This window comes from Micropterus dolomieu, linkage group LG07, assembly GCF_021292245.1.
Source record: "Micropterus dolomieu isolate WLL.071019.BEF.003 ecotype Adirondacks linkage group LG07, ASM2129224v1, whole genome shotgun sequence".
NCBI classification, from domain to species: domain Eukaryota; kingdom Metazoa; phylum Chordata; class Actinopteri; order Centrarchiformes; family Centrarchidae; genus Micropterus; species Micropterus dolomieu.
In genome coordinates, this window is record NC_060156.1 from 14,844,711 (window position 1) to 14,870,255 (window position 25,545).

Here is a 25,545-nt window from a genome sequence, read left to right on the forward strand (position 1 = left end):
ATCTTTAGCAAACGTCCCATGGGACAAAGATCTGACTCACACAGGGTCCTGGCCTTTGGGTTAGCTATCTATTCAGAGTGTAGCTCTGCATGGGTATTGACTTTAGCCAAACATAAAAAAAAAACGCTCGAGTGAAGACTGAGAGGAGTATCGTAAGAGTAATTCATTAATCTTCACGCAAGCGATTAGTGCTTTGAAGTCTTTGATTTTGAAAAGCCATGTTCCTTGCTTTACTATCCCTCCCCTCACAGGCTGTTTAGATAAACATTGGAAATAAACAGATTAGTTAAAATCATTAGGCAAACATCTTAACACGCAAACACAGACTGCCTGCTTTGGAATACTGATAAGTGCAACTCCTCTGCAATGGCATCTAATGATGTTGTCGCATGTGCGGTGTGCACAGAATCGGCGATTATGGGGAGGGGAGAATACTCAGTCAAAATATGATCAATATTTCCTATAAGTGCCTCCGCTGCTCTGCATGAGTAATGGCCTGATTAAGCGAGCAACACGAGAGAGACTAGTATGAATGTGGCCTTGCCACTGCTGTGTCCATCAAATAATGAGATCACCTGAGACAGCCACTGTCACTTCTCACCCCACCCCACCCCAACGTGCTGACAGGACACTTGCCCTCCCATTGATCATATTGTCATTCAAGCCAGTGCTTAGGAAACGCGCACACACGCACACACGCACACACACACACACACATACACAGCCCACATGTTCGAATACAAATGACAAAATGCAGTGCAAATGTCTCCAATCTTTTTCAGTGTAAAGTGTCTAGGATAATGAACTCCAGCTGTTGGAATGGCCACATGTTTTGTCCCTGAGGTATGTCAGATAGCGCCGCTATGAAGGGCTCACCTACAAAGACGAGACATTCAGCTGCAACAATGAGCTGCAAGAAACTCGGTTATTTCTCTCTTTGAAAAGTGGGACTCTTTTTCTCTCTCTCAATGACATGGTTATTATCTTGGTCACTTAATCTACTCAAATAAGATTGATTTGTCCTTTCAGGCTGTGTTAGGCTGCCTCCGTCAGAAGGCACTCAGGCCATGGGAACCATAGACCTCCAATGCATGCTCACTATTTTCCCATTTGATGGAGGTCACAGTCACTCAGGCTGCTTCTTTGACATACTGATGAGTACACACACAAAGGCTCTTTCATTGTTACAAGTGATAGGGAAGACCACGGCTGCACGCTCAATACGCGCCAGGACGAGATGCAGGGAGGTGAGTGTGTCATACAAATGCAAACACGCACCCTTAATTGGCAGACAATAATACACTTAGATAATAATATCCAACTGGCAAAATGGGGGTAATCATCAAGAACTTTTCCAGCTTGATTCTCTTTCTGTCTTTGTCTTTATGCCAACATGAGCAGGTAATTAAGAACTTTGCAAGACAAAGACACATATGTACACAAACATTTTATTTAATGTAACAAAAAAATATATGGACACTAATTTGTTTTTAACATAACTCAATAAGACTTAAACTCAAATTACCCAAATTCCTTAGAACACTTAAAGCAGTCAAATACTTAAAAATAATGTTTCCTAAAAAATAAGTATTTATTTACAGTATCGTTTAGCCCCGCTGTCAAGGTCAGTGTTCTGATGAAGCTTAATTAAATCATCTGGGGGGTTTTTGTTTGTTTGTTTGTTTTTTTTTAACTTTCTCTGCTGTAATTTTATGTAGTCTGTTTTTCAGAAATCACTTTTGGCTAGACTTTGAGGACAGACAATGATTTGAACAAAAATAAACCTGTGTTTTGAAAAGGGTATGTATTTGAATACATCTTGACCTTTAACCTCAACTTTCATTTAATGTTTTCACCTTCTGTTCATTCAACCTAGATGAACACAAATCCTTAGATTCAGTTCTTCATTTCCTATTCATAACATCAGGCAACCTTCCAATAAGGGTCAAAGGTGGTTAATAAGCTGGCAGCACTATACTGTTAATTTTTACACGAGTGTGTTTGATGCTGCGTGCAGTGTTAAAGAACAAGTCAGCCTCTGGATTTTTGTTTTGCTCTGAAGGACGGCAGCACACTATGAGAGCCCAAATAGCATGCCACGGGTTCAAGGAGATTGGATCACTTTTTGTTTGCGGAGCGGCTTCAATTCAGCTTCCACATAAAGAGTGAGAGACTAGGAGGGGACTGAGAGAGAGCAGTCTTTGTCGGGTTGACGGGAAGCGGTGGATAAAAAAATTGCCTTGGTGCATCAGTTTTTCTGTGATCCCAACTGGAACTATGAATGTATCTGAGAGATGAGCTATCTGTGGCGGGCTGTGCCACAAGCAGGCCTTTTCTTCCCTCTGTCCCTATGATGAGTTAGCAGGACCTGGAGTGATAAACCTGATAGAAGGGCTGCTATCAGGTGGCAGTCTGGGTAATTACAACTCTCTATTTGGGGCTTTGCAGCGATGCTGTGGCGATAAGGGGAATATAATGAGGAAGAAAGGCCAGCGATAATGTATCCGCTAAATGGTTCAAAATAGTCTATCATGGGAAAAGTCATCTCAGTGCCTGGAGGGAAACAAGTATCTGCGGATTTGAACCACAGGGCTCTGCAACAGAGAATATGTGGAAGGTTTAAGCTAAACATACACCCTGTGGGGGGTAGCAGTAATCAGAGTTCAAAAATCTGACTTTTTACAAAGGGTAGGATAGGCCGTTTTTTAATGATCCAGGAAGTCGTTTGATTGCCGCTGCTATTTTGTTTGCCCCTCAGGGCGTGGAGATATTCTGCAGTGTGAGATTACATATAATACTTTGACAAGCGGCAGCTTAAAGATGAAGGTCTTATCAACCTTGCGGACTCCACATCTTCTGTGTAGCCATTCTCCTTCCATAATGTGCTTTCAAAGTTTGTTGTATGTGTCAGTTCAGGTCCTCGAAGATTGGACTGACAATCACTCCTCTTTCCTCTCTCTTTACCATCATTCAAGCATTTACACACACTCATGCACAGATTCAGTCAGTCCTCAGGGCCATTTGCCTGTTTTACTCCCAGGTCTTTAATACACACACACACACGCACATGCACACACAGTGTGCTCTATCTTGTATGGCTGTTTTATTGTGAATTACAGATTCCCTCACTAGGGATCATGACCACTATCAATAGTATTTTCACTAATGTGATTAAGTTAATACTGTGCTCTATGAGGGGATTATTTCTCAATTCCTCTTGATATGCATAATATTTAGGTTGTGGTTGAGTAAATATTTTGGTTCTTCACCAAAATAATTCCCACTGAGACAAAGACACGAAAGTCTGCCCTAAGGAGCAATAAAGACTGTATAATTAGAATGATTAAAGAACTGCACAACTAATTTGGCACTTATTGAATATATTTTGAGAACACAATGTTCAAAATAGGTCACATATTTAAACCACAAAAAAATATTAACTTTATTCACATTAATTATGTATTTATTCAGGCGTTCTGTGTGACTCATTTGAAGTGATGCTGAAGTCAGCATTGTCTCTTTACCAATCCGATCATTATATTGCCTTGCACTTAAGCATATTTTCTACTTATTGTAGGAGCTGTAAAGAAACCTCATTAGACAAAATGACTTCTAATCTAAATGCAATCATCTTTAAATAGTAATCAATTGGATCCCTTACAACACTAAACTGTTTGTCATTAACACTTAATCAGAGGCTCTCTTAAGATAAGATTCTAGAGCTAATGGCGTCTGATAATGACAGATTGACTTTCAATACTCTCCACATCATGTGGGAAACACTGTTGTCCTTTAGTGTATGTAACATGTTTGCTTAGCTGGAAAATGTATTTACATTTTTTTGATTTTGTTGTTCAGAAATGCCTTTGATATGAATACCTTTGTCTAAATCTGGCGCAATTGGAATTTATTTCAGCCAATGATTAATAGAAATAGGCTACATGATGAAAAGAGTTACAGGAAAATACACAGGAATTATGTTTGAAACAATATTATATTTCTCCATCCTTAAAGCTTCAGTATTATAATATCAGTCATGCTTTTAAATAGGTTTTTAGCAAAACTAATGAAATATTTTGGTCCACATTTGTGCTGTTTATCTGCGGTATAAATCCTTAATCTGAAAATCAGCTGTAAAAAGTGGAGCAGTTGGCGTGTTCATATAAGGATTAATGAAAATCCTCACAACACAGAGGAAAATGAGATGACTACCTTTTACTGTGAGGTGCATTTATTGCTTCTTTCTTGGCCCCGGCCTGCATGGGAGCAGCTCTATAGCTGAGAAGAAAGGGGAAGATCCAGGCAGAGCTGTGATCAGACAAGCAGAAAGAAACCACATCAGGTACACAATCAGGATCCCTCCCTCTCCCTTTCTTCAAACCTCCCCGATAATGAGGAAACTTTCATGTGGCTGTAAATACTACTCTCTTCTGTTTGAAGATTGTTGTTTACCCTGTTCACTTTTTTCCAGTCAAAAAAACAAACCATCTGATAACAAGAGGTCAACTTGTGTTATCTTCAAATCTATTTATTTGTAAGACTTGCTTCCCCTCCCTCCACCTCCAATGGTGCCACTTTGGGAGAATATCAGTAAACACTTTCAAAAGAAAAAAGAAGGCAAAGTACACATCTTACAATATTGTTTATAGATTAGGCCTCTTTATGCAAACTGGGATTATCCCGGGATCCTCATCAACTCGCTTTATAATTTGTTGTGCTTTCTCCCCAGAGTTAGTGGAGTGTTGAGCAGAATAAACTGTTTGGTGCTATCATGAAGATTCTTGCACCTCCAGGGGCTCCTATTTCAGAGTGATGGCTTTAGCACTTTAGAGTGAACTGTGTGCGATCTCTCCTCTCCGGGTAGGGAAATGTCCCCATGGGCTTGTTGTTGCTGCTGTCTGCCTTCTATTTGCATGATATTTTTCTTTTCAGTCTTATCATCAGTGTGCTGTGAGGTGGGAGTGCTGGCTCCGTCTCAGAGGCTGGACCCGGGCTTTATCGGCAGGTAATTCTCCCACTCTCACTAACTCATCTTGAATTATTTAAGTGTTATTTCCAGGACCCAGGCAGAGGTAAAAGATGTGGGGGAAACACAGACTGGGTTGTTGTTGGTGTTTTTTTTGTTTTGTTTTTTCAAATCAGATATTCATTAAATTCCTAAATTGAATGAATTAATGTTGTGTCAGTATGCAAAAAATAATAGGCTGTTTTGTGAAATACATACAAGGAATCTTGGCATTTTGATCAGGTGAAAACATGCTGGATGGCTGCGCCTGCTCCCATTAATGCAGGCTCAACTAGGCCCTGCCATAATCTGAAATCCTCCAACACATGTTATTAAAAAACAGTGACCATGCTTTAGGAACAGGGCAGCGTTTCTCTACATTGTGAAACAATCCTAAACAAAATTATAAAATTTAAATAATAAAATAAAAAAACTGCAGAGAGAAATAAGAAACTATGAAATCTCCAGGGGGCCACTGAAATGCACGCATGTGTGCAGACACTGAATTGCACACCTCTATAACTGTCAACTCCCGATAAGAACTTTCCACCGTAACTTATTCATATAATTCATAGCAATTTTCCCCCGTTTGTGTCATGAGAGGCACATGCTCCTGCCGAGTGAGTGGAGCGCTTCATTGCAGTAATGTTATCGAGGTGAATGACAAGCCGACAAAAGGGGCGCACGGTGTTGAGAGATGCTGCGACTCAGTTTAGGCAGCAGGTTTGTCTCTCATCTGGTCCTCTTGGCGCGCATCATCCTCACCTTGTCAGGTTTCTTCCTTGAGACAAAAGAGCGATCCCTCAGTGAGCTATTTCTCCGCTGCAATAAAACAACCCTAATCCTTGTTAACAGAAAAAAAAAAAAATCTCAGGCTCAACATGCAGCAATCAAAAAGGGCGCTGTCTCTTGTAAATCACGCATCACTTTGGGATAGGTCAGCGTCATCACTCAACTTTCATCCGTTCAATAATCTGCCGACACATTATTTATATAAAAAGTAATTATAAGTCCAATATTTGTATTAACTAATAATAACAATAATACTAATATAAATTCCACATTATATATTGTGTAAACTACCCTCATATTAGGCGTAACCGTTCAAAGAGAACAACAGCCTAGTGAATTGAATTTGACATCCATTTATATCCTAATTTAAACGCTCGACCTACAGCCTAATTCGTCATTTATAATATTGTTCGATACAGCCCTTCTCTATTTCCTCTTTTTGTACATATATAATTATGTACAACGGAGAAGGTGCGAGAACAAACCACTTAAACCTGCAATTTACTCAACAAGTCCTGCAGATAACTGTAATTGCTTAGTTGAATATTCGACAACCTAATTTCAGTTGTCGATTCGCTGCCCTTGGGAAAGTCCTTTGAAGTGAAAGTGAAAAGGGGGATTTCAGAAAAGTAATTAATTTCACCAAGCGCGATTAGAAACACTTCAGACCTCCTCGGCATTTGCGTATTTACGACAAAATGCCACAATATCAGAAAATTAAAGAAGACATTCTTTACCTCTTGTCGTCTTACACACTACTTTTCAATGCCAGTGCCACCCATGGGGAAGGGAAGGGGCAGGCGGAGAGACACTGGCGAGGATGAAAGGTGAGAAAAGTGGAGTGATACACAAGCAGATTCAAGCTGTTCTGATTGTCAATTAAACAAACGAAACAGAGAGGAAGAGGCGAATAGGCGTGTTTTAAATAAGGGTGAGCTTGTGCGTGTATTTTTTTTTTATTAAGCTCTCCGGTTCAATGCAAGTTGAGACTGAACTTCATCAACATGCACCTGTGTGCTGCTGTCACTTTCATCTGTCAGTGCGCTAGTGAGGGGCTCGTACACGCTGCCATCCTCAGGTATTCCAGGTAGGCTACATCCCTCGCTGAAGTAGCCTAAAGAAGTTAATTAATTTAATTGAACTAAATTCCGACCTGACAAGTTGGTCATTGGAATGAATAGAATGAATATGAAGCTAAAGAGTCCGAACAACACCGAGGTCACCGCTCTGAATAAAAAAAAAAAACAAAAAAACTCATGGAATAAATAAAGATATATATAATAGGAAACGCGCTTTCCCTTCAAACAGGGTGGGCTTTTTTCAGGAGTAGTCTGCGTGTTCGGCACAACCGCGCATGCGCCAGTGGCACTTTCACTACCTGCCACACAATCCTGTATTTCACATGGGGCAAGCGGGAGTTCTCATTCACTTGCGTAAACGCTGCAGCTGAGTGGTGGTTGACAGTCTCCGGCGACACGAGGAAAACAAGACAGCGTACTTTTTTTTTTTTACCTCTCCTCTTTGCTAAAGGCGTATCACTAATGGATGCCAATATGAAGCAGAAAACATAAGTTGAGCACTCATAAGGACGCTGCCACTTGTACTTTACGGAAGATCCTCAACGGTGGGATGAAGAACTGAAGTCTTAGGTAAGTAGCCAAAACAACACGAGCTGCAGTTGTGATCTTAAAATAAATGTAACTGTAATTGTTAAACTTTTAAAGGAGTCCTGTGTGTGATTTAGCAAGATATTTATAGGCTACTAATGCTTATTTTTTCCCCTTACATATTCTTTTTCCAGAGAGTTTGTGCCAACATGTCTAAACCAATGGATCACGTTAAACGCCCGATGAATGCTTTCATGGTTTGGTCCAGAGCCCAGCGCAGAAAGATGGCTCAGGAGAACCCGAAAATGCACAACTCCGAGATCAGCAAGCGATTGGGAGCGGAGTGGAAACTTCTCACCGAGTCTGAGAAAAGGCCATTCATTGACGAAGCCAAACGACTGCGAGCGATGCACATGAAGGAACACCCAGACTATAAATACAGACCGAGGCGGAAGCCCAAGACTCTGATGAAAAAAGATAAGTTTTCTTTCCCTGTGCCATACAATCTCGGGGAGCACGACGCACTCAAAGTTAACGGGCTTTCTGCAGGAGCACTTTCCGAGTCCATCATGGGAAACCCTGATAAGGCAGCAGCGGCTGCAGCGGCCGCAGCGGCGAGGGTATTCTTCAACCCGGCCATGTCTACGAACCCCTATTCCTTTTTCGACCTAGGATCCAAGATGACTGAGCTTTCCCCACCTTCTTTTCCATACGCGTCCCCGTTGGGCTACCCGCCGGGAGGCGCCACGGCTTTCACCGGGACTGGCGGTGTAGGTGGCGGGACGCACGCCCACACTCACTCACATCCGTCCCCGGGAAACCCAGGCTACATGATCCCTTGTAACTGTACTGGCTGGCCCTCAGCAGGACTCCAGCCGCCCTTAGCATACATCCTGCTCCCCGGGATGGGAAAACCTCAACTTGAACCATACCCTGCATATGCGGCAGCATTATGATAGGCCCACTTTGGACTAATACGAAAATGAAATGTGAAAACAAAAACAAAAAAAGCTATTCATGCAAGAGTTTTATTATGCATGCACAAACTTGTACATGTGATGAAGTGCTCGTCGTCTCAGATATCACATGTGTATGTATATTGATTAATACCTTTATCTAAGGTAATGCTTATTTAGAGAACTCTCTAATCTATTATTACTCAGCCATCACCTCTCACAGCCCAGAGGGAAAGGACTAAAGGATGGCGGAAATGCACAAATTTGAGAGGAAAAGGGTATCCGAGTAGTTTGCTCTTGTGAAAACCACTTTTGAAAGGTACACTATTCGATTTCTATCTTGCACCTGTTGGAATCAAGGGCAGCATATACAAAGAGCATATTAATAACAGAATTAGGCTACTGTCTCAACATTTCTCCCCTCTTGAACTGACTGTAAATGTGTACAGATAAAAATGATTCTAGTTTATTTGCCGTTATAGGCTTAGTGTTTGAGATAGGGCCAGGAACCTACGTATTTCCCTAGAAATCCGGTGTATATTTTGAGTTTTTAAACCGTTTTATAGATGTCTGTAATATTTATTGTTTAGTGGAATCTATGGTGACCCAGGCAATTTTAAAAAGGACAAGACTAGTTCTGTAATATTTGCACATGAAACGTAGAGGATGTAATTTATTTTGAAGGTGATGTTCAATTTCAGTACTTTGCAACTTTCGGGGTTTGTTTCATCAAACCGTATTTTCCCTCCCAGCAGTAAAAACAAGTTTCAGTTTAAATGCAGAAGTTTATTCACGGGGTTTTATCATTTGTTGATCCCTCACCCTCCCACTCCTCCTATCATGTGCAGCAGAAAAAAAACGTTTTTAACTAACTCTTATGGAATTTGTATGTTTTGTGTTTTCTTTAACCTCCGTTATGTACTTCAATCTATTGCTACTGTTCACTTGTTGAGCAAAGGACTACAATAAAGCGTATTCGGATTAAACGGAAGGGAATCGCGGCTGCAGTTCTTGATGAGATGAACAAGATTGTTATCTTTTTCCTTTCCTGCTCCTCAGTCCAGGTGAAGTGTAAGGTATCCTCCAAAGGCCGCTTTTGTCCGCGCTTTGAATGGCACCACTGGGGGAAATCTAAATCAGCCCATTGTAATCAAGAGCCAAAACCTTATTTATCACAATTTTAATCGTGAATAGGAAAGAAGATAAAACTGTGTGGTACTCTGAGCTTTCTTTTCCCATGCAGGGGACAAAAAAGGGAACAGCTTTTAGGCCGCAGCATTGGCATGTCTTTGAGGCTTTTTAAAACAACTGAGCCGAGTGTGTGCGCTCCCAAGTTTAAAAAGAAAAGTGCATTTAATATAGTGTAAATGAAAAGGGACACACTGTCTTAAGGGTGTATGCTCTCACGTGCACTACAGTGCGGTGTGTGTAGGGTGTGTGTATGTTATTGGGTGGACAAAATGTTAATTGATACTAGATCTCTAACGTGTAATGTATGTTATTTAAGCAAACTGCCCCTCCTATGCCATACTGAGAGATTAATTCATAAGGATCAGGGCGATTATGCAAAACTAATTTGGACAGTCCAGGGATAATTATCTCCGTCACGGTTAATTAAACTCTTTCACCACTATGTTCTCCATTGTAACACCCCGATCACTCCTCTCCACGGAACTTCCTTCTTGGCCTCGAAAATAACGGGCCAAGTGACCTTGTGTTTTCGTGTACAGTCTTGAAACTGGTGGCATTTACACTCAGCACATTCAAAGGAAAATTCCCGTGATTTGTGACACCAGATTTTGTTGGTTCTGAGTGACTTTGAGGTCAGGCCTGTACCTTTTTTTTAAATTTCATGTTTTTTATTATTAACAGTGCTATGGTTGTTATTTTTGCCAAAAAATGAAATAGATTAGAATAATGTGTAATTTAAATAACAAGGCGTATAGATGTAATTTCTAAATGATTTTAGGTGTCATGAAAGGGCAAGCTAGTAGCTGTCTGATCAAAATACAGAGAAGGTCGTTAAGTCAGTAAAAGAACTTGCATTATGAGTTCAGTGGCCATTTCTTTCTCTTTCTTTGGCCTTTTTATTATATTTTTTCTTGAGGAAAAAGGGAAGAATGCTGAAAGAACTTTTTTTCCCAACTCTGGGAGCGTTTAGACGGTCGAGGAGGTTTTGTCTGGGAACAAAACGTGGGTTGGGAGGTTTTGTGAGAGTGTTGTTTGTTGAAGTGGAGCTCAGCAAAAGCGGCTGCTTTCCCTCATTGTGATGAAAGCAATCAGTGGTATTTGGAAAACTGTTAGCATTGTGCACTTCTTCTGTGTCCGTTGTGGAGGATTTCTTTTCACAAGGTTTTTTTCAGCCGATCCAGCTGGCCGGAGTGAATAGCACTGCAATGTGTACACGCTTTGTCCCCCCAAGCCCTTCAAGTAGCCCACATTGAATAGAGTGAGTTGACACTGCATGACAGTGAAACAACATAATAAAAAATACATGAGCGCATGAATAGAAGCAGGCGCATAAATAAATAAAATGGGTGGCCAAAACTGGATAAACTGAATGACAAAACGGTGAAAGGGGAACAAAAAGATATTTAACACGCCAGATTAGCATTAGAATGCAATCTACAAGCCAGAACAATTGATGAATAGGTTTACCGGCCAAGAAAGAAATGGACTAAATGCCTTTTGAATAGATAGCCTGTGTTTTTTTCTCTGAAGACGGGAACTGAATGGGAAAGGTGGAGATGCAACTATGGAAATAAGTGGGAGAAAACTTTTTCTTACAAAATGTCTTTCACTCTTGATTCCAAGATTCTCCATAAATGAGGGGAAATAAAAACATGTTTCCCAGGATACCATTATAGCTAACGTCATTTTGTGATTATCATAGAAAATATTTTATTAAAACCAAATCAAATGAATACCCTAAACAGAAGTCATGTTTGGCTTTTGTTGTCTCATCTTATACAATAAAGTAAAAAAAAAAGTTTTATGTGGCTGAACTGATGGGAATAAATTGCTGCATGGCCATTAGCATCTTGATATGAAAAGCTGTGAAGTTGCTGTGCAATGTGATCACTTGGCCAAAAACTGGATAAACTCAAGTGGTTGTTCTGATTAAATTAAGACTTTATTTCATTTAACACACTTATTCAGACTACTTAAGGGGCTGTGGTAGCAGCCCTGCGTCAGTTACAAAGCCTTTACCGTGGCATTTTGAGAGTGTTGAAGATAGAGAGTATATATATATTTAGTAGATTTAGTAAGAGTGTTGAGATAAAGGCTGGTCCACCTGCTGAAGCAGTTGTTGCATATTTTATTCATGGAAGTTTAATTCAGAACAAACAGGCAAGTTCGGTTCTGAAATGGTAACACTGTTAAGTGGTTTTAATTAAACCTTAATTCATATTGTTTAAATAGTTGAATGTGCAAATAAAATGCCCAATATCACTTTCCCAATATTATGTGTGCTATAAGAATATTGTAGATAAACAAAGACGAACTGTGGCTATATTGACAGCCGATACAAAGATTTAAAGCTATGGCTGCCTCATGTTTTCATAAGCCCCCCATCTGATGCCCTGATATCATTATGTCTTAGTGTTAAACCCTTTATGTGCCTGTAAGACATTTGTAGAAGTGAGATTAGGCAAATTAACATACATATGTATCACCAGGTTCAACCATATTGACCTTAGAGGGATGTACAATGGTTTCCTCATCCCTAATTCGCCCAGGGCTGCCCCCACAAGCATGGATTATCACCTGGCTTCAATGACTTGAGATGGATCATTTTAGTATTTTTTTTTCTGACATGAATAATACATCAATATCATCTCTTTGAGGATATTTTTCTCTATTTGTTTGCAGGAGTCTGCTTCTTGCTCACCTGGTTGTCATAGCATGTGTGCAACGCTGAGAGATATACAGCCAGTGCTGGCTTCTCTGTGAGGAACCTCAAAGAGTCTGATCACTGACTTCTCCATCTCATTTTAGGCAAATCAAAGTGTGAAAAGTCTCTCCTGGAGCAATATCTCCATCATCAGGCTGGGTCAAGAATGTTTATGAAGGTTGTGTGCCATATTACCTGTAATCTCCGGAGTATGAACTGCTGTATTTCTTACTTCTCTATGCTCCCAGGAGGGAAAAAATGCCAAAATTATCTTGCATTGCACCTTTACCGCAACACCTCAACGTGGCAAATCAAAGCCTCAAAACCGTACATGTCACTGTGCCCAAGGTCACCGAGAGAAATGAGAAATCTGTGTATACTATACAGTCCATCCCTATAAACATGCCACACAGCCTCTGAAGTCTAACTCTGCTCTTAAGAAGTCCAAGTTTGTTTAATAGTACATAATGCAATAAGTCGATGGACCCCTGCTGGAGTTCAGAGAGGGAACGCTTGAATTAGGTTTGGGGCAGGTAGGTGGAGGTGAGGTGGAGTGATGGGTTTGGGGGTAGTTAAGGTAATCATGAGTTTTGCAGGTGAGGCGACTGAGCTGCCCTCATAGTGTCCACCAGATCGTCTGGCATTAACATTAGCAACAAGACCATAGCCCAATTTATTACTAAATGTATTTAGGACACTTCTTTTATCAGTCAAATATTTCTTTAATTTTAATACCCTCAATGCAGCTGATGTAATGATATTTTGATGCATTCCAATGTGGAAGCATGCGGGCCACACTGCTGATGTGGCTTTCTTTACAGCTAAAAAAAACATGCATAACATTGCTTTATCAACTTAATTTTCAGATGTTTTCTTTTTTAAATGACATGTTTGTCTGCTGCAAAAAAAATACATGTTAGGTCTCTTCAGGGTCTCAGGGACCCCAGCACTTGTTTTCTTATATATAGTTATATATATACATATAGATGCTCCCCATCAATACTTTTCGCGTAGCACTCCCCCTCCCAAATCCCAAATAGGTGTGTGCACAAACACACTTGTCAGTAGTCTATTTTGGATTTCTATTGTTGGAGTTTTATAATATTTTTTTTTACAAGTGGTCTAAGGAGTTATACCTCTCTGGCATCTAATCGACTCGAGATAATTAGTTAATGTCAATAAAGGATAACATACAGTACATACCGTTTTAAAGGACAAAAAATTGATTTTGCAATCTTAAATATTATTTTTGTACTTATGGCAGTGGGATCTGTGGATCCCCAAACAATGTGGTAGTAAAGCCTAAAACCAATGTCAAAAGCCAAGGGTTGACTTTCCTCATCAGATTGTTGACGTCTAGTTGTTTTATCCATGCCCCCCTCCCCCTCCCCCTCCCCCCAAACACACACACACACTTGAGAATTTCTGAAATAGATTTTAACCATCATCTCTAAATAGTCTGATCACATAAAATGAACAATTTTCAGGTCCGCTATGAAGACCCACATGAGCATGCTGTATCTGAGTCAGTTTTAATATGAAAAGTGGAAAACAGACTCTGCTGTCAATAGTCTGACTCTAAAGCTCCCACTGCTGTCTAAAGGAACTCACTGCACTAATAACTCCATATTCATTTAGAATATTATAAGAAGGGGCATTATTTTACAAGCCATGTTCAGACATTACAAAGATTGGCTTGAAAATATCCAATCTAATATGAGAACACTATAGACAAGTACACATATTTATACTAAAAAAAGAAGAGCAAATGTTGTGGGGGTGACACAATTGAATTTTTGACATGATTGACGTGATTAGACTTTTTCAAAAGATTGTATAGCTGCTAGGGAGTCACTGAAATCATTAAATTAATAACCCAAAACATGAGGCATGGGATTATTCTGTGAATCCATCAGTAAATTAGAATAATGTCAGTGAGCAGCCTTAAAAAATGTTCTTTAAACTGACATGACATTTTTTGTTCCATTTCCAAATGACCGCTGGCAGAGATTGCTGGCTCTCATATTAATTCTCAGGTTTTCAAGGAAAAATATATCTATCATAAGTAGAAATAATGAAGTTGAAGAGCTGATGCCCCGAGGAGCAGTCACAAAGAATTATATCTTTCTATACCACAGGACACAGGCGAAAGATAAGTACCTGTCAGTTGGCATACTTTCTGCTACATGTGCCTATCAATAAAAGAGATTATTTTCCCCAGTTATTACAACAAAGATCTGGGGGGCTCAAAGATTGCACCTTTAATGAGAAGGAATGATTTCCTCCTGCACACTCACAACCACACTCGAAGTGAGTGAGCTGTAATGCCATCAATTTTCCCTCTCTCGATTTTACAAGAACTTATTAAAATGAAATATTGCCAACATTAATTCACAGGGATTATTTATTACATTTTAACAGGATTATGGTGTGCAAAGCTTGATTTGGGATTCACACTCTGTATTGTGATATCGTGGTTTAGCAGTCAAATTCTGCAGATTTGTTGTAATTAACAGTGGCAAAATAGATCATTGCCAAATTATATGTCGCTCCATACCTAATCTTTGTGTACTGAAATGTTGGAATACTGAAGAATGTTTTCAGTGGATGGGAACTTGGATTTTGTCTCTATCACTGGCTTGCAATACTCTTCGGTTAAAGAGTAAATGTGTTTTCTTTGTAGCTTTTTATGTTATTGAATCTTATAGTGTCCGGTGTGGTGGTGTTTAATAGAGCTGACACTGATCTCAAGTCTGTAGCTGTCCGATTTTTATTTTTTTTCACACACACAGTTGCAGTCTGCAGCCATGGTGTAATGCACTGGAACAACCATATAGATGCCTTCAGTAATGACAATATAAAGAATGCAAGCGTATGTACCTCGAAGACAGCAAAGCAATCATTTGTAAGGGCACCTTATCATATTCAGCAGAAAATCCAACACTTGCAAAACACATCTTTAATCTCAAAACATGGCTGGTTCATGAAACGTGCCATTAGTTATACTGATGAAGGAGCATGACTTCATACCTTGATTGGGAAGTCATGTTAAGGTCCTCAGAACAAATCTATTATGAATGGTCCTGCCAGATACATGCAGGGGCCCTTCAGACGTCTCGTACTCTTTAGCCTCATCATCACACTGTGCCTAGTCATATTGTGTTGTGGAATATTTTTCCACGTTCTTTTACCCTAGAAAGGGTTACGTTAAAGGTAATGACTTTTAAACATTGAATTTATACTTGCTTTGTTTGCTTGTGTGTGGGAAGAAAAGGGATCCATAAAACCATGTGAAACAGGGAAAGCAATCAAAAGTCTGGCCTTCACTCTCACTCCGTGCTTCTAACAAAAATGTTACAAGGCTAATACCTGCTGACAGACTGACATCTTTGTCTATCTCTTTTGAGCCACTAAGAGGTCCTCTCTAAATGTTTTTCTTTATTTCCTTCATGTAAGATACATCGTTTTATTCAGCCTCGTCTTCGGCAAAGCAAAATGCTTACGTTACCAATGGTAATTAAAAGTATGTTAAAAATAAAGAACAGAAGCATATTAGGTTGAACTGTGGCTACGTATGACAGATCCATGGAAAGGTATGGAACTTTCACTATTTTGATTTGAGTACACTGAAATTATCTGTATGAAATACAAAATGGGTCAAGTGAAACAGTGCCCTTTGACAGTCCTTTTCAAAATAGAATGAAACCTGGGAATAGCAGCATTTTTTCCCCCCCTCAAAGAGACGGCACCCAAACAAACTGTTACAAGAGACACAAATGAACTTGAATGTCTAAAAGCAAACCTCTACACTTTGATATTAGTGCAGACAGGTGTAAAAATATACATAGCTAACGCAGAGCAATAATAAGAGATTTATGTATGTAGGGCGCAAAAGAAATGCCAAGCCGTTGCCTAGTGCTGTCAGGTTCATTTTCCTGTTGCGTCATTCACCATGCCGGTGCAGAGTGAAGCCAAATATGGCAGAATCCTCTATTTCTCATACCACGTGCATCATGATCTCTTGTCAGGCAAACAGATTTCTGAGCGCCATCAATTGTTGGATGTTTGTATGTGTATCTGAGAAATGAGTAAACAAGTTGAAATAGTCGCCTCTTAATTTGATGCACAATGCATCTTGACAGCTAATTCAGTTCATGCAGATTCAAGAGCCAGTGTCACATGTCAGGTCCTTTCTGCTCAGATAAATAAGTTAGTTTAGTAGCACACAGCTAATAACTCCTTAACGCCACTCAACATGGTGAATCAGGCATTTCTGTTTTTCCTGTAATATTATCACCCCATTCTGACCCTATCTAACCTTTTACCTGTACAGTCAATACACTCAGAGGTGATAAAAGACCATGGGTGAATAGAGTGTGTGTAATGTTGCAGCCAGCAGCATTACAGAGGTAACATGAACACTTGGAAGTGATACTGAGACAGGGCTTTTTGTGCCTCCTAAATTGCTGGACAGCTCCAGGGCTGACATTTAAAACATAACATCACCAAACAAAAACACATTAAAAGAGAAAAGCTGAGCAGGGGGCTTTAAGCAAAACCTGAAATTCAAGTTTTGGCTAAGGCAACTGACCCAAATTTCCTGCCCCTTCTTTTCCTTAACATGCTTCTGCAAGCCTAGGCCCTGGGGTGACGTATCCCTTACACAGGGATTGCCAGTGCATTTACATAGCATGGTTAATGAGAGATCAACACCAGGAAAGCGCCTTGAATATAAAGCTTTCTTGTAAAAATAATGAGCGAGCGATTGATCCATACTCAAACAAGGCGGTTTGCTGAGTTAATACCAAAGGCAGATTATAGCCAGTGCCAAAAGTGCTGTGGCGTGCGACGCCTTTTGCTTAGAGGGTCCCCAAACTTGTCATCACATTAGCACATGGTCAAGGAGTACATCCTACCCCTCTCATAATCTGCTTTCCTGCACAATTAGCCTTCTATAATAAGGCCGCTGCCTGACAGCCAGCAGGGAGAAAAGAGAAAAATCACTGAGTTTCACATAGGATGGATGGATCATTTACTGCCACTGAAATACAGACTGAGGTGTTTCTCTCTCCAACTCATCATCTTCTGCTGGTCCTCACATTAGATCTGAACGTTATGACAACATGGAGGCTTGCTCTTCTTCGTTGTGCCAAGCATCTATTGCACTTTGATGAAGCCAGACAAAGGAGGGTAAGGTGGGGGTGAGGGGAATGTAGGGAGAGAGAGCTCCCGCTCACTCATGGCCCTCATGGGTAGATGTGTGTGTTTTTAGCTCAGAAAATCTGAGAGAATCAGATGCTGGAGAGGGTAGAATGGCAGGGGATGGCAAGTTTTCTGAATAAAATAATAGATAATTTCATTCTGACAAAGGCGAGGAAACTATGGGAAGAGAACAAAATACCAGGAAGGGATGGAGAAGGGAAGGGGTTTGAAAAGAATAAGAAGAATTCAGTGCTGCTTCTTGCAAGGAAAAAGAAGAAAAAAAACATTGATGACACCCGGTTCCATTCTTCCGCTCTCCCCTTTCTCTGCTCCTCGCCTCGCAGCACGGCGGGCTAAGCTGGGAGCTGTAATGTCATTAAATTGCAAATGCTTTTTTTTCATTTCCGACACACACTGTTTACTTATCTGGCAAAAACATATGTTGGAAGGAATCCGTTAAATTCTGCCCATTGCCTTGGGTGAAAGTGCAATAGAAACGGGCCCACTGAGCTCCTTCTGTCGTCTCCTTTTAGCACTTTGCCTTATCTAGAAGGCTGCTTAGCAGCAAACTGGCGAGTTCAATGAAAAATGAAGATACAGTGCAAGATTAGGGAAGAACAGTGAGGGGAGAAATGCTTGGAGAGAGGGTCATCCCATTGCAAATGATTTCACTCCTCTCCATCTGCATAAATGACTATTTTTAAGGCATCTCCAGCGTCTGTATATTTTTCTCACTCTGCCACACATTTAATTTCACGCCCCGTGTTCTGAATATGCTTAAATGCATATCTCTGATGCACCTTTAAGCCAGAGGAAAGAGGATGGGGGGGAGGGAGTGGGGAGGGCACGAAAGCAAAATTAAAGATAAAATGGTGTGATTTGCACTACAAGTCTATTACTTTATGGCATTTACATATAGTTTACCTCTGCAATTCCAAGATTTTTTTTCTGCCACCTTCCTATCAGTATTTGGGCTTGTATAAATATGTATAAATCTTTGTTGAGAAAAAATAGAATTCCTAGCACTGCACTGGAAAGTTTGAAGGGTGCACTTTCTTGCTTCAACTTCTTCTCCTGCTCCCATGAGACTGTCAGCATATCTGCTGGGGGTGTTCTCTCCCAGCTTGCCCCAACAAAGGCACAGGCTTCAAGCACTTTGTGCCCCATGATCCCCAGATACTCCTCCCCTCAGTGGAACGAGTGGGGAGAGGGATCCCGGGTCAAGGCTTGGCCATGGCTATAGACGAAAGGCCTGGCAAAGGCTGATGCAAGCGAGGTGCGGCATCCTTGTCAAACAAGTGGGTGAAGAGTTCTGAGAAAGCCCAACATGGCCTCCAAATATGTCATGAAGATTGTCATAGACAGTATTCACAGAGGACCCCAGACTCACACACAGGTCTCTCACAAGAACATGATGAATACTGCCGTGCTATCAGATGGATGTGTTGTTTTACAGTGGCGAGGAAGTTTGAGCTGTGGAAAGCCCGCCCCTAACAGCAGAGAAGAAGAAGGCTGTGAATTGGCTTGGGAATGAAAAGGAGAGAGAGAGAGGCTATTCAGAGCACGATTCCTTTCCTTCATTGTCTGCCCGCTTAGATTTGAATACGCTCACTCAAAGCAGACGACAAAAATGCTTCAGACCCTTGCATTGTTGGCTTTCTCTCTCTTCTTTTCTATTTGCAATTAAATGCATTTCAAATGGAACAACTGTACAGAGAGCATTTCTGATAAGAAGGAATTCCTGCCTTTAACCTCCTTTGTAATGGCTTTGCAAATTTTGAGCACTCTTATTATGAGAACTGCACAATCAACACATATCTTTGAATAGAAAATGCCATACAACTTAAGTATTACTTCATTGAAAATTAAATTGCATTTAAAAATCATTTTTAGTCTTCTGTGTTCCACGTTTCTTAAGCCAATCTTAGTGTTTCTGTTTTGTTGCTTTGTGTATAACATTGTGCCTTGACAGGACCCTTGTGTCCTGAGCAGTATCATACACACTGGTCCTAAGCATGGGATGAGATCAGTCAATTAGAATTAATGTCATCTGGTCATTTACAGCTAAACACCCTCCGTACGCATTGTGTTTGCTTTGTGTGCAAAGCATCAACTGCAAAACCAATCTCATCCTCCAGACATGAATTTTTTGAAGGATTTGAACGCTGTAAATAACTCCAAACCCTCTCTTACGAGGTTTACCCCTGGAGCACTTTGTAACTTATCAGGGCTGCCTTGTGCCTCCTCTAATGCTTGCATTATGCTCAAATGTAAATCGGTAAGCTGCCAGAGAGGTGGGCGGGAATCACTGAAGAAAGAATCACTGAAGGGTCTAGCCAATATTCTGATTGGGGCATAGCAAAATAAACAGTATAGTTTTGTTTTTTAGAAGCCAGTTAAACAAAAATATACCACACTACTCTGTTATAATCACAAGCAAGTGTTATTTAGAGTTACACACTTCCTGGGATTTTAGTTTGTAAGTATAAAAAATGAGACTCCTGCCTTTGAAATATTATAATATTTGACAAAGTTTCAACAAGTATAAAAGGAAACTCTAATATATTCTGAGTTAATGACACCCAGGGGTCTGTTTTGTATTTCTAATTTCCATCTCTAATGGTACAAGAGACTGATTAGTAATTAGGACAGACTCATTTCAATGCGTGTAATGAGCATTATAGGTTTCCCATATACTGTGCACTTCATACTGATGAAAATGGATAGCATCTTCATCAATTTGAACGCACGTTGACCTTTAATGGCAATTAATCTACAACACAGTTCTTCATGCTGCTTGTCCTTGAATTGCCTTTACAGTGTAATGACTATATCATTGGAATCTCCCAAATAATTGACCTCAAGCATGTTTCGAAGCATAACTATTAATCTTATTTTCCAGTGAATAATTTGATCGGTTTGCAAGAGAAGTGGGTTATACAGAGAACAAACTAGTGCAGAGGGATATGTGGCCCCTAGATATTAATTTGGAGATAGATTGGAGTCTTAAAGAGGATTAAAACTCTATACAGGCTAGTCATTTCATACGACTGCATACCACCCAGCCCACTGTATATACTGTCACTCACTGCATGGCATGGTTGAGATTTGAAATGGTGACAGTTAAAGTACAAAGATGTCCAATCCTAGACTATTTCATGGCATATTTCTTGGAGCATCCTGACGGAAATGCAAACTGTTAGGGCGAGTCATTCCAGTGAACCCAGGCCACCAGAAACAGCAACACTGCCCCCCTGCTATTGTCTACAGATACTGCATCCCCATTTCTGTCTGAACCATATCACGCTTTCTCTTCCACCAGAATATACTGTCATAGTGGATATAAAAGTAGGCATACTGCTACAGCTACCACAACTACTATATTTTCATATCACCTTTTTATATAGACCTGATTCTTGACATTTGTGGTTGCATGTACAAAAAGGAAAAAAGGTCATTCTTAAAAATACAATACAAATGTACACATAATATCAGACAAAGAACATAAATGAAACACCACAAAATAAATATGAGACTTCTGTGGGAGATTTACACAGTGTTGTTTTGGAAAATAAACTGGGGTATATATAAAGTGTGCTACAAATGTTACAAATGTAATGCAATGTTAAAAAGCGGTTTTAACCAGACAAAGTGGATTTTGTGTTTTTGAATAGAATAGAATAATTTACAGGGATGTGGATTTGAAGAGGTTCTTAAGAACTGGAATGCCAAAATGTTTCAAAATGCAAGATTTCTTTTTTGTTATCTCAGTATTGGAATAATTACAAGCATTGGTTAGTAAGAGGTATTTTTGTTAATTAATGAATTAGTTAGTTAGAGAGCTTTCATGACATTATGCAATTTACCGGTGATCACATGGTCTGTCCTGTTTTTAAACTTAAAATGAACTTCAGGTAGCTCTTGTTTTGAAGTTATTTTTTGTTTCATCTTACCTGTTCGTTTTGTAGTAATTTATTTCCTTTGCACCACAACAACATTGACTCCATTCTCCTCCCTTTAATAAAAACTTTCCCAAGAGTAAAACTACTTAAGATCTGATATGTGCTCATTTCAAAAACAACAAAAAAAACCTTACATGAATATGGAGAAGAAACCCAAAAGCTCCAGCAGGGATTGTCAAGTGTCTCCTCACATTATACATCATTAATGAAATAATACTTAATAAAAACAAGCAAAAACATGTGAATCGGTTGCTTTTAAACAGTTTCTAGCACACTGGGCTCTGTTCTGTGTAAATGTAACTGAAGTGGCCTCCATTGAAAATGTAAAAGGTCTCCTATTATTTAGCCAACACATAATTCAATAAAACATATGCAGAGTGGGTTAAGTGTTAAGTGCAATATTCTCAAAGCTGTCAAGTAAATGGATGCATTTCTCCGTCCACATGGTAACAAGTAGATCATTTCACAAATGAATAATCACCTCAATATGTGATTCACTTTGAAAGACTATTAACAGAATAGTTTCATTTGTCCTGCTTCAAAGATGCATTATGGACTATTTTGCATCCTTATGTTGAACCTGAAAAGGGAAAAGGGAAAAGACAAATGGACAGTGAATAGATGCAATAAGTTATATAATTAAGTTTTATGCAATTCAAAATCTGACACTTTTCCTTTGTTTTGTGTAATACATGTCCTCAGAATCTCCACAGGTAATCATAAAAATATGTTGAAAGTATTCCTATGCTATCTTAAACCAATCAGCAGATTATTTTTTAAAATTCAAATCAAAGCCCACCATCCTTTTATTATTAAAAGTATTTTTCACTCACACAGTCCTGTATTGCATACCATTATAGTACACAGTATAGAGGCATGTTTCTCCATGGCTCTCTGGCACCATCCTGTGTTTCAGTGGGAATAATGGATTCTGTTTATTTACACATTTTTCAGGAGGGTAGAAGAAATTTCCCTTAGCCAGTTAAAATAATGGAAACAATATACAGTATCTGAATGAAGAAGAAGAAGAATTTTGTTCAGAGAATTTAACATTACATTTATGCAGCTGCTTTTCAGCAGTTCACACTGCATTTTCAATAAAGGTCAATTAGATTCAATTCAGTTTTATTTTAAGTCTTGCCATTTTGAATAACTTACTAAATTGCAAAACTGAAAAACTGTGATGAATCGTAAATTATTATTACCTTAATGTAAACTAGAAAGATCATTGAGCGATGGTTCTTGAGTTGTCATTTACAATGACGTATAACATCACTGTAAATGACAACTTAATGAGATCTTAATGGTTAAAACAATCACCCAATTCTGCTTCTGTTCTGTTTTATTTTTTGTATTTTTTAAACATGACGAACACCGCAATCTTAAATTCAAAAACTGAGCTGTGTGAGTTTGTACTAAAGGTGCTAATTTATGTCTATGCCCATTTGCTTGTATTTACTATCATCATTTCAGTAAATTAGTTTGCTAAACCTTTTAGGTATGTTTTTTAATTTTTATTTTATCTTGTCTTTAATGTGATGTAATGTTTATTTATTGTGTAATAATGGATTCTGCTATTTGGATGCAAAACATCAAATTTTCCTTCACATGACAAGCCGTGACTGTGATGAACAACAATGAAATCACTGGAATATTGGTATCAAACAATCTGAGCCTGATGTTTATTTGCCTCTCAATTTACATGCTGGCAGACTTGTTTAGTGAAATAAATGTGAAATAATTTCTATAGACACATGTTTCCAAATGTTTTGTATTGTTATGTTTAGATTTAGGATTTTAATACAAAGCTTGATTGTTGTATCTACCACAGTGAAATCATATGCTGAATATCTGAAATGTAATATTTTGATATAAAGGATTGTGACCACCGTTGAGTAAGTGCTGTGACTGCCATACCAATGAGCCTGGCTCTGACTTGACTGACTGTTACAATCAGTCAAGTCATCTTTGGTACCCTGTAGACCTGGGTTCGGATCCAGGTGGGGTGACTGCTCTTGCCTTTCCGTCACAAGGATGTAAGCAGGCAAACAGACAGTATGGAAATACTTGGAAAATAATGGTTTTATTTGCCTGTAGTATTACTCTAATGAACACCATTATCAGTAATGAAAGTACTCCAGAAATGATTATGGGCGGGATTGTAAGTTTACCTCAGTTATGGTATGCATGCAGTATGGCTAATCAATTTATATCTTTCATGAAAAACACTAACTTTTTCTTTGGTGTGGTGGAATACAAACTCCCCTTAACTCTGAATACTACAATTTACACTAGCAGCTGTCACATGCTAGGCCACTGTGATGCGTTAGTGGTTAGGTTAAAGAGACATATCTCAGCATCAGGGGTTTTTAATGAACCATCATGACTTTCTGAACAAAGCTCGAATATATAAAACTCAAACCACATTTAGCTGACAGCAACAAACAAATCATGCCCATATGGTAAAATCAACATGAAACAACTTCTGATGAAAACACAGAGCAAATGATTAACATGATTGTAGTCACAAGTATACAAGTACGGTGAATTTGGGTAATCTGGGACAACTAAGCTCCTGTGTGTTTATTTATATAACTAAATCTAGTCAACAGAACATTTACTATTGGTTTAGCATGGCTCTCTTGAGACTAAAATCACATGATTTAATGGGGGTAATATACGTAGGGTACATAAACACCTAAACATAAGCACCTGTCTCAAACAATAGCCTCTCTATATAAATCTGTGCTACACAATTAAAATAAATACATGCCTGGCTATTATTGGACGTTTTACAGGTATGATCGTTGTAACACACATATGTTGTAGTTGTTTATCATGTAAAAATGTGGCATTTATAATATAATAACAATCTTTATTTGTAAAGAACTTTTCAGAATCCATATTATAAAGTGCTTCACAAAGGCAGAAAAATAAAACACAAAGGAAAAAAGATTAAAACATTTGTATTAACAATATTTGTATTCGCATTAGTCAGCTAAAATATGAAAACATCTAAGACCTTTAATTAACTCAGTTAAATGTATTACAGAATACAATGGCACAACAGCTTCAGGAAAAGAGTGGGCAACAGAAAGAGTGAGGAGAGAGAGGCAAATGAGAAAAGTAGTAAGAATCACAACCAACGGAGAATAGAATGGAGGGAACTATAGGTTTGGTTCGGTTAGGTTACTTATTTATACCCAAAGAGAGATTTGTGTTGCAGCAAGAAGATAACATCCATTGTGACAACACATGATGCACATAACTATGAAAAACATACTACAAACAAAAAACATCATGCTAGAGACTGATGCAGGTACTCAAGGTTCCACCAATCAAGACATAAAATAGATTGAGAGTAAAATAAATAAATAAAACATATGTATATATATATATAGATATACATGTTTTCTCAAATAAAATAAAAATATAGTCTAGTACAAGGAACTAGTGGAGGCAGGGAGCGTCAGTCCGGTTAAATTTTTTGTCTAAGGAATGTTCCATCCGGGAGAGATCAAAACCACCGTCCATGAACTTTACAAGGGATGAACATCTCACCTACGTTCAGGGGAAGGACAAGGGAAAAGGGTCAAAGCCAAAGCCAAATCCCAAAAAGAAGAAGGAGGTGCCACGCATTATATCTCACTATGCTTATGAACACAGAGACAATTCCAAAAGTGCCTTCTAAAGGCATTGAAGATGAAAAGTTGTGCTATTTGCGAGTTTTCGTCAATGGGCGTGTCCGTGGCGTGGCGTCAAAAAACAACTCTTCGCCATGACACAGGAATTTGTTGTAACTTCAGTGTACATGCTCACATCTGCACCAAACTGTACATGTAGGATGAGAGTCCCGCCCTGAACACATGTACATGCTGACATTCAACCACAGTCATAGCGCCACCTGCTGGCAACAGGAAGTGACTTTTAACGAAGCAGCCCCCGCCGCACGTTTGACCTACATGTACGAATTTTCTGTGGTACGTGTATCATGTCCAGACGTACCAAAAAGCCTCTTGGAGCAATGCCCTAAAATCAACAGGAAGTCGGCCATTTTGAATTTTATGTCAAATTTTGGATGATTTACACACTCCGTACTTTAACGAACTCCTCCTAGGGATTTAGT

At 39.2% G+C, this 25,545-nt stretch overlaps 1 protein-coding gene across 2 annotated transcripts; it reads left to right on the plus strand.

Annotated features, from left to right (window-relative positions):
- The first annotated feature begins 4,933 nt into the window (after positions 1–4,933).
- sox21b (SRY-box transcription factor 21b) lies at positions 4,934–9,351 on the plus strand. Of its 2 annotated transcripts, none has more exons than XM_046053995.1 (2): positions 4,934–5,005; positions 7,599–9,351. In XM_046053995.1, the coding sequence occupies exon 2, from the start codon at positions 7,614–7,616 to the stop codon at positions 8,358–8,360; it is 747 nt and encodes a 248-aa protein (XP_045909951.1). In that variant the 5' UTR covers positions 4,934–5,005; positions 7,599–7,613; the 3' UTR covers positions 8,361–9,351. The 2 variants fall into 2 exon arrangements, with proteins under 2 accessions (XP_045909951.1, XP_045909950.1); XM_046053994.1 differs by lacking the exon at positions 4,934–5,005 and adding an exon at positions 7,325–7,446.
- Positions 9,352–25,545: the final 16,194 nt, after the last annotated feature.